General features: G+C 30.8%; 1 protein-coding gene across 8 annotated transcripts in view; it reads right to left on the reverse strand.

Annotated features, from left to right (window-relative positions):
• Nucleotides 1-10948, reverse strand: part of LOC132746033 (uncharacterized) — a gene marked incomplete at its 5' end in the record, with an annotated part of 60338 nt that extends 49390 nt beyond the window's left edge. For all 8 annotated transcript variants that reach the window (XM_060735084.1, XM_060735088.1, XM_060735085.1 and 5 more), the window contains 4 exon segments: nt 8776-8890; nt 9203-9286; nt 9851-9933; nt 10835-10948. In XM_060735084.1, the coding sequence (XP_060591067.1) occupies nt 8776-8890; nt 9203-9286; nt 9851-9933; nt 10835-10948 (396 nt within the window).
• Between the last annotated feature and the right edge of the window lie 483 nt (nt 10949-11431).

Genomic DNA, 11431 nt, shown 5'->3' on the forward strand with positions numbered 1-11431 from the left:
ATGATAGTTACACTCAGTTTCATGATTGTGAACATTTGTGATATAATCCCTCAATTCAAGCATTTTTCATATTCTTAACTGAACTTTGACCTTATGTAAAACCTTTGACCTTGGCCACAGAGACCATAATTTTGTGTGACAGTCTGCCTCACAATGGTGAACATTTGTGCCAAGTTATATCAAAATCGCTTCATATATGTAGCAGTTTGCTGCAGAGCAGCCTTTCACTCTGAGCACAACATGTGACCTTGACCTTTGACCAAGACACCTGCTTGGGATGATGTTATGCCATGCTGCCATATATATCAGGGGAAATAATTGTGTGGTTAGTTTTTATTCTAGCTATATGTCACGGGTTGATTCATTTGCTACGTTCAATGCCTATTTTGCTGTGCGCTGTTTGTCAATTAGACACATGATAATTACCAGTATACTTAAGAAATAATATCGATCTCACTGAGTGGTGTTTATCAGCTATTTAACATTGGTTTTGGAGTTTTGATTAGTAGGAATTGAACCAGAACACTGTACGCCTGAGTGGTTAGTTTTTTCAAATAGAAACAGCAATCTAATGCCTTCAAAAAAGTATTTTCTGCATATTGAGTTATCTATGTTTATTAAAAGATAATTTATTCTAGTGATTCAAAACTATGATGGACAACCAAGAAACTTACTCAACTGTAAATTCCCTTATATATATAATAAACATTCAATGATTATAAATTTTAGAGGTCTCCAAAAAATTCTTTATGGTAATTAACCTTACTACTGGAACTATGTTATATAAATGATATCATTATTTTGACTTATATTCTCTGACATTTCAAACTAAAACCATCTGAAGTAAAAATATTTTAATCTTTTATTAGTTTCTCTTTAACAATAACAGCTCCCTGTAGTATTTAATAATAAATTGTGACCTAGTGCTGACACTAAATAAGTACATCTACACTGAACATTTTAAAATAGATTCTAAGAACACTATGTAAAACTGATTTCAACCCAATGTGGTACAAAATACAACATGGCAGCAAAGATTTCAATTTTAACATGACACTGAAAATGATTACATACAGAAGGAAAACCATTTGACAGTTTTCAATGAGACACAAAGATTCTGGACATAATGTGATGCTTACAAAAAATGACATACTGTAGATATATCCCCATGATATTAAACACAATATGACTGATATTTCAATGTGATACAGAGCAAAATGTGCATAGAAATATGACTGATATTTCAATATGATACAGAGCAAAATGTGCTATGAAATATGATTGACTATAAATTTCAATGTGATACAGATGAAAGTGTGCAAAGAAATATGACTGATATTTCTATGTAACTCAAAGAAATATGACTGATATTTCAATGTGATACAAAGAAATGTGACTGATATTTCAATGTGATACAAAGAAATATGACTGATATTTCAATGTGATACAAAGAAATGTGACTGATATTTCAATGTGATACAAAGAAATATGGCTGATATTTCAATGTGATACAAAGAAATATGACTGATATTTCAATGAGATACAAAGAAATGTGACTGATATTTCAATGTGATACAAAGAAATATGGCTGATATTTCAATGTGATACAAAGAAATATGACTGATATTTCAATGTGATACAAAGAAATATGACTGATATTTCAATGTGATACAAAGAAATATGACTAATATTCCAATGTGATACAAAGAAATGTGACTGATATTTCAATGTGATACAAAGAAATATGGCTGATATTTCAATGTGATACAAAGAAATATGACTGATATTTCAATGTGATAAAAAGAAATATGAATGATATCTCAAATGTGATACAAAGAAATGTGATTGATATTTCAATGAGATACAAAGAAATGTGACTGATATTTCAATGTGATACAAAGAAATATGACTGATATTTCAATGTGATACAAAGAAATATGAATGATATTTCAAATGTCATACAAAGAAATGTGATTGATATTTCAATGTGATACAAAGAAATATGACTGATATTTCAATGTGATACAAAGAAATGTGACTGATATTTCAATGTAATACAAAGAAATATGACTGATATTTCTATGTGATACAAAGAAATATGGCTGACATTTCAATGTGCCATCATACAAAGAAATATGGCTGACATTTCAATGTAATAACAAGAAATGTGACTGATATTTCAATGTGATACAAAGAAATGTGACTGATATTTCAATGTGATAAAAAGAAATATGACAGATATTTCAATTTATTTCATGCTTTCCAGTGTTTTATTGTAATATATCAGATGATTATATTCTGATAAACCACTAGTGAAATTTATAAAATATAATTTTCACTGTAGCCGGACTATATCTGAATGCGGATGAACAGATAATCATAACTAGATGGAATAACAGGCAGAAATAATTGCCGTCATACGTAAATTTTGCTTCTTTAGGAAAAGAAAGTCCATGTCATCATACATCATGTTAGAAATTTAACAAAATTAGAGAAATTTAACGGAACTAGATTTCAAAACTGATGATGTGACGTCATGATATTATGACGTCACAAAGGAGATGCGAGACGTTACGCGGCAAAATCAGTAAAAAATAGCTTAAAATCACTTAAAAAGCATAAAATAAAAAGAAAATTTATTTGTTTTACATATAAGATTGAAATATATTTCATTCGTGAACACCAGCTATTATATTTTCACTCGTGGCTACGCCACTCGTGAAAATATTGCATCTGGTGTTCACTCAGTGAAATTATATTTCAATCTTACATGCAAAACAAACAAATATCCTCTATGTGATACAAAAGAAATGTGATTGATATTTCAATGTGATACAAAGAAATATGACTGATATTTCAATGTGATACAAAGAAATGTGACTGATATTTCAATGTGATACAAAAACAAATATGACTGACATTTCATCGTGATACAAAGAAATGTGACTGATATTTCAATGTAATACAAAGAAATGTGACTGATATTTCAATGTAATACAAATAAATATGACTGATATTTCAATGCGATACAGAGCAAAATGTGCTATAATAGAAAATGAAAAACTTTCAGATTTTGATTTCATTCTCTGAAATTGACATGAAACAAAACAGTCTCTTTCTTCATTAAAGATATATATATAACTTTAAATCAATACCTGTACAAGTATTGTAGTATATGATATCCTAGTGTACAATTAAACCTTAATTTACATCCAATTACAAGGTTCATTTTGTAATAACTATTAAATTAACATTCCGCAATTAAACTCTTCAATATTTTTAGAACACAAGTCAATATTAATGTAAACTGTAATAAATGTATGTCAGCTGTCATTATGAATTTTCCAAAAATATCAACAGTATTTTTGAGTGAGTTGGGAGGGGAATTTGTAATTTTGGGGGCAGGGGAAGGAGTTCTTGGAGACAAAAATTCTTTGTCACTGCAAGGGTTACAATGTTAAATACTGAAGATAACATACTGGCTTGTAACAATTAATTGTTTTACATACATTACATGGATCAGAAATGAAGAATATTTGAAGAAAAAAGGGCTTTAAAACAAACCTAGGATTCAAATAAAATGCATGGAATTAATAAGGTTTCACCTTGAGACTCTACATAAAATTCTTATAGCCTTTACATCAATTATTTCTATTTCAACAGCAGTTATACATTACAGCAGACATTGTAAGTAGTTAAATGCCTGCAAGCCACAGACAAACTCTAATTTCCAATTTATTGATTCATAGAAATTTGCTGACCATGGGCAGGAAAGATTTGACATAGAGGTCAAGCAAGGATAGTGACATGATTGTGTCAGTTTCTAAAATAAAGTGGCCAGTAATACAAAATATATCCTATTAAGGGAAAATTGGTTTCAAGTCATAAACTTTTTAATTCTGCATAATAGTTTTATGGTTTTATTAGACCCTTACCAGTGACCAGTGTCCGGAGGTTCAAAGGTCACTGACCTTTACATATACCAGACATCTACAATATTTCTAGCTTATCACTAGTATACATCTGTATGTAATATATATTGGAACAAAGCTTTGACAAGCAATAAACCTAGAAGTCATTAACATTTTATATAATTCTAGAGCCTACATTTTATTGAAATAGCTAAACAGCAAACTTAATGTATGGCATTTGGAAAATCAATTGATCTCCAATCATAATAAAGAGCTGCTATCAGGGTAAAATCTTGGTCAAAGTATTTCTACCTATAGAAATCATTTAACCTGCTATTGGTGCCTCACAGACTGTTGCTTCAATCACCTGATGTTACCTCAGTTTATACATATCTTATATCATATCAGACATTTACCTGTCCTACAACAGCATATCACACATTGACAAATCTTCTATCCCAAAAGGGTAAAAGTATATTAATACAGTATTAGTCATAAGACAACTGTCTGGTTCACATGAAAGACAGATGTCAGTAGCATTTGCAGATTGATGTTGCACTCAAAACTGTATTCAGGAATTTTTGAAGTTCAGAAAGGGCCAGAAGTCAGTTTATCTCCAAGTGACAGTTATGGACCTTGGACAGTTTCCTCTTATAGTTATCTCAAAGACATGTAATAGTTTTCAAGAAAATACCTTTAGTAGGTTTAAAGATTAATGTTCTTCCAATCAATTCACAAAGGGCCATTGGTCTGTCAAAATTCAAAGAGAGTTATGGATCTTGAAGAAAGATTGGTTGATGAGATATAAATAATTGTAAAAGATTGTGTGCATAACATAACATTTTAAAGCAATATTTGAATTCAATACTTTAAAAATTTCTCAGCCTGTTTAACTGTAGGTCTATTAAACCTTACCATGTTATACATCATAACTGGACATGTCTTTTTTTTTTAATATGGACAAAACCATTCATAATTTTTTGCGGAAAATTTCAAAATATGTATTGACTGACCATGGTCAGATGGCACAGATGTCCTGGCTGATCCTGGTCTGCACTGGTGACATGGGTATATCCAGTTGTTCCAGCAGGCTAAAGGGTTATATATACATGCATAAAAAAACTAATTTCTAAAGGTTCAAAATTTGATGTAATATTACAATACCCAAACCACAAAATTAACTCCTCTTGTTATAATTTTAAATTACTTCTTGTAAATATCTATATAAATAATATTTCTCTGAGAAGTCATTGTTAAACAGGGCAATTAAAGTAAATAGTGAAATAAGACGGTAAATATTGTTGCGGCCTGTAAGTCTGTACATACAAATATCGGGGGTATTTGTCACGATTATTTAGGTCAATCAAACAAAGACATCCTTGACCTCACAGACATATCACTAAAATAAATAAATCTGATAGATCTATTTTCTATAATTGTAAAATACTTACCACTTAGAAAAGTAACCAAATTTCAATAAGAAATCAGTGTATATAAGGAGTTCAACGGGTCACCAATAAATTGAATATTTAATGAGAAATGTATACATGAAGGTGAAGACCGTACAAAAGTTTTTTTTCACTGAATGAACCCTTGTGTTACCAAGTACTCATAAAACGAACTCACTTAAACTCAATTAATCTGCTAAACATTTTTTTAACATTGTAATCCAGTGTAAGAAAGTTAAATCTATCAAATTTCTGCACAATTAAACATATTCTGATTACACATACGTCAGCATTTTCTCAAGATCTGTACAGTAGAACTGAATCATTTTCTTTAGCAAAACATTAAATGATAAGTCTATGTATGACTGCTTCCTTAAAGTGATTTCATCAGTCTTAACTCTATAGCATCAAAAACACAAAATGTTGTAAGTCTGACAAAGCAAGTCAATAATGGATATTGTTTTTGAAGATGATGATGATGATGTTAATGGTAATGATAATTAAGATGCTGATGAATATGAAAATGGTGATAATGATGATCTTTTTGTTGATACTGATGTGAATAAACTTTATGATGATAATGATATAAATCATGATGATGATGGTGATGATGATGGTGTTAATTATGATAATGGTGATGATGATAGCAGTGATGATGATAGCGGTGATGATGATAGTGGTGATGATGATGATGATAGTGATGATTATAATGATGATGATCATAATCAAGATGATGGTGATGATGATGGTGATGATGATATTGATGATTATGGTGTTAAAGTAGACACACAAGACAATGATAATTTAACTTCTATAATGATATGGAAAAAGTATGACAATGATTTATAGAAGGTAGTCATAGAACACACAGAATATGTGACCTAAATGAAAACATTTCAAAGTAAGAGATCATACGATTACAGGCTGTGTTCTAACTTTGATCAGGCGTGTAGCGTAATGATGACACAATCATAATACGTGAGATTCTATATTAGACGTAACCTCCTACTGCGGTACTCAACACCATGCTTTAATGATTTACCATTAGTTATCAGGCAATTCACAAGACAAAACAAATCTATCTAACTATTTATCCACCTTCTATAAAGAAAACTAAACAGCAATCAATATAAGACAGGTTTCCACTTCACTAGAATTTACGACAACAATAATGCTAGTGAAAAAAACGAACTTTTATTAGTTATAGATTATATAAAAAAATAGAACTTTGACAATGTTTGAAGTTTAATAAACAGGTGTAATATAACTTCAGTAACACAAAGGAATTAACTTATTATAAACCTATGTCTTAAAATAAAATAAAATCATTTAAAATGAAATACTAGTCCAGAAATATGAAAAAGTTTGAAAGCACATCATTTGAAATGAAGATGATGAAAAATTCATTATTTATCCTACCGTCCATCAACTATAAGACAAAATGATAATCCTAAAATATAATAATATTCTATGATAGAACTATCTTCATAAGTTTAATTCCTGTCACTAATTGATCTATCTATCTGAGTCACACTGCAAATTATTAATTCATACATCTAAATATAGTAACAATTATCATAATAGGATGATGTGTATATACCCAGAAATATTATAACTATTGGTGTGGGCAAACTGAAACTGACAAAAGAAGACAAAAGAAGAATTTGAAGGATTTCAGGGGGGAAACCCCAACAAGAAAACCATTCTGACAAAACTGACTAAAAGGTAACAGTCACGAAAGCTTTAAACAATCTTTCTGTTGATAAACAATAAAATATCATCTAATAATCATACAGGCCGTGTTACATGCTCACTAAACAATTGTTAAATTACAGGCTTCACTTATTAAAGAATTCGTTCTGGCACCTCAGATACATTCAAATAAATCATGAAAAATTCAAGAAAAATCATGTTACATATTTTGTAATTAGAAATTTGTAAATTAGGATACATAAGTCATATCATCCTGAGTTAGTCTGTAAGTGGAATTAAACAGAATACTTTTATCTCTGAATGCATTTAACAAAAACTTTAACACCTAAATATTCAACATCACAGAGTTAACATTGCAGTTCCTTAATACAGTTTTGTTAACAGTTATATTGAACAAAGTACCTTTATGACAAAGATTCAAGAATTTAGAAATATTAGTTACTCAAGAATACATCATATATCAACAAGTTAAAAAAATAATTTATGATATTGTTAATATAGTGTAAATAAGTTAAATTGAATTGATACAGCATTAACTCTGATATCATAACTCTCTGTGAACATCTTATAATTGAGGAGTGAAACGATTACTCTTGATTATGGTAAACTGCAATTAGAACTAATGATTCGATTCTCAGTCTATATTTTGCTTCCATTCAGGCATCTTTTAGGTGAATAATAACTCCTTTCTGGTATTAAACATACATCATCTAAGCAAGCCTTATTTTCATTGGTTATGCATTCTTGCTTATCCAATCAAAATGCATGTAATGTCTATAGTACTAAAGCTCTTGCCTATCCAATCAAAATGCATGTAATGTCTATAGTACTAAAGGTCTTGCCTATCCAATCAAAATGCATGTAATGTCTATAGTACTAAAGCTCTTGCCTATCCAATCAAAATGCATGTAATGTCTATAGTACTAAAGCTCTTGCCTATCCAATCAAAATGCATGTAATGTCTATAGTACTAAAGCTCTTGCCTATCCAATCAAAATGCATGTAATGTCTATAGTACTAAAGCTCTTGCCTATCCAATCAAAATGCATGTAATGTCTATAGTACTAAAGGTCTTGCCTATCCAATCAAAATGCATGTAATGTCTATAGTACTAAAGCTCTTGCCTATCCAATCAAAATGCATGTAATGTCTATAGTTCTAAAGCATGTTGTTAAACCCCAAATTATATAGGCTACAAGAACAATTAAAGTTTTAAGAACTGAAGCATTTTTCCTTGTACAGAAAAACAACAGATTTTCTTAGCCTGAATAATCTAATGGAAATTAATCAAATCTCAAACCGATATAAAGAGAAGGCTGATTTGCTGAACCCGAACATTTTATAACATCTATACATGAAAACATACAATGTAAAATACACCTAGAATATGATTTCATATCACATTCAATAACCTCCAGTGACTGACACTAGCCTTCACCATCAGATACATTTTACAAATCAATATTCCTTTAACTTCTCTATGTATAATCTATTATCATAAATTTTGTAAATAAAGTACAAAATAATCTGCATCAAAGTCAATAAGTATTGCAATAAGCTACACAATTTTACATAAAACATACTCTTATCTTTTATTGTTTCATAATTTGTCGACAAATAATATTGTTTACACACAGGGGACACAAAGAAGGATGCTTTATAGATATTCTAGTATCAAGGTAACTATGGTAACGCAATCTTACCTGTACAGATGCTGTAAGAGGACATACACTGGCCAGGTATTGTATAGTTTCTACATGCTGACCGACCTTGAAGTGATGACCTTTACCTTGACTGTATAACCATTCTGCCTTTAACCTGTATAACAAAATACAGTAAAACATGTAAAAACTATTAAATTAAAATTCATCAATTAACAACAGTTCAAAGTGATAGATTTATGTAGTAAAATAAAAACAAACACAAGTTTCATACAAAAACTGCAAGATCAAACTATATAGTAACATGCAAGAGCAAGTAACATGCCCTACAGTGTCTGCAAAATATTGTTTTAATGAATAATGAATATGATATGAATTAGGAGTATAAAGTATTTGATGACTTACTAATGAAGTTTTACAGCTTTATATTTAAAACAAAGGCAAAAAAGAGCATAGTTGATATACTTACTGTTCTTTCTCTGTGACAGTATATCCATCTAATATCTCCAGTAGAGGGCACCAGTTGACAATAAATGGTCGGTAATCAAAACCTCTGTTATATGGTCAAGGAATTTTAATATCAGAGTTAAAATATTTTTTAAACTAATTTCATTCAAAGACTGAATATAATCCAATTTTTACCAGTCCAAAAATGTTAAACTTTGGAAATGGAAAGTAAAATCAAGCACAACCAGTTATCTAGTTATTTCATAATACTATTCCCAGCTTTGAGAATAAATTTGTTGTTCTATATGAAATTCACTTATTTCATTTTCAGAGTTAAGGTGACTGTCTGCTTCTTTTTCACAAGCTAGTCAGGCTACTTACATGGAAAACTATAAAGGCTTGACCCAACTTCTACTAGCCATAGGCTTGCAGGGTAGTGCTAAATTCTCAGACTGTTATTCATATGTTATTTGGTAAGTATATGTGTCACAGGGTGTGAAAAATGTGCAGCCTGACCGTGGCTTGAACCCGGAGACACTCGGAAAACCCTACTGCAGCTCTACCGACCGAGCTATCCGGCCGCTTACACAACTTCTCCCCTAAATAGTGAACAGTTCTGAATCGTGACATATGTCTAGACAACAATGATAGAACATCATATAAAGGATACATAACTGATGCCGTCATAAGAACACATGGGTTATTCATCACAGAAAGTTGTTGTAGTTCAGGTAAACATGATAAATACGAAACCTGAAATATATACACATATACTTTCTTATTATGGCATGTGTATGTGTAATACATATAATGTAAGACAAAATATATGGGTATGCCACCTAATGTATCAAGTCTATTGGTAACATCGTAAGACAACAACTTCATTAAAATACAATAAACGTATAACATACAACTGATTTTAACTTATTTTATTATCAAAACACATGCTACACCATTGATCATCTCTTGTTGACAAACCTGATAAAATCAGACAAAATATGCTTGTTTAAGCTTCACATTTCCTGATAGATTTTTTTAATTTCATCTATGTTACTTTCAATCAATTTATACAACAATTAAAGTAGTAACACCTGTATGATGTTGGTCGGTTTCTGGCTTTATATCATAATAAACACAATATGTTAACTACTATGAAATACTTTAGTAACAGGCAGGCATTGTTGTAGATGCAAAGCACCTTGTGTTAGTTACTTGTGTAATTTCTTGGACAAAACATTCAAATATGAAACTCTCAAACATTTATGCTGAGATGGTCAGATATTATAAATTTATTGAAAAATCGTGATAATTTCCCTCACGATACAGTATCTTGATACAATGATGACATAACTATATCTAGCAATACATTTTTCAATTGTCTAAATGTAAGATCATGATACTATTTTGTGATACAATCAAGATATCGTAATAATATTGTAATACATTTTTGACAGCAATATCCAACTTGACTGTCACATAGTATAAGAAACTTATACAGACTGTCAGTAACTACAAACACATCTTTCTCAGCCATGTCAGTAACTACAGACACATCTTTCTCAGCCATGTCAGTAACTACAGACAAGATCTCTCTTTTTCATGAAAATCATGAAAATATTTTTGATAAAAAAATATGACAGCAATAATTTCCCACCTCATTAATATCAGCAATCTCATTCTCTGCAAGGGATAAAATGCTGACAGCCTTCGGGAAGAAATGTGGCGCCGTTTTTAATGTTGTTATAATATTTCCGTGTAATAAAAGGGTCTGAAATAGACAATGAAATAATAATTGAATGAAGAAATGATCATATAACATGGTTTTATTGTGATATAAAGATGACTTATATAGATACAAGGTTATAGTGTTAAACCAGGTATGTTCTGGGACACAGTCAAGGAAACAAACAATGTATGTACTGGGATGGAGCCGAGGGACAAACAATATATGTACTGGGACACAGTCGAGGAAACAAACAATGTATGCTCTGGGATGCAGCCGAGGGACAAACAATGTATGTACTGGAACACAGTCTAGGAAACAAACAACATATGTACTGGGACACAGCTGAGGAAACAAACAATGCATGTACTGGGACACAGTCGAGGAAACAAACAACGTATGTACTGGGACACAGCCGAGGAAACAAACAATGTATGTACTGGGACACAGTCGAGGAAACAAACAATGTATGTACTGGGACACAGTCGAGGAAACAAACAATGTATGTACTGGGACACAGTCGAGGAA

Source organism: Ruditapes philippinarum, unplaced genomic scaffold (genome assembly GCF_026571515.1).
Source record: "Ruditapes philippinarum isolate M1 unplaced genomic scaffold, ASM2657151v2 ctg4011_1_1_1_1, whole genome shotgun sequence".
NCBI lineage: Eukaryota > Metazoa > Mollusca > Bivalvia > Venerida > Veneridae > Ruditapes > Ruditapes philippinarum.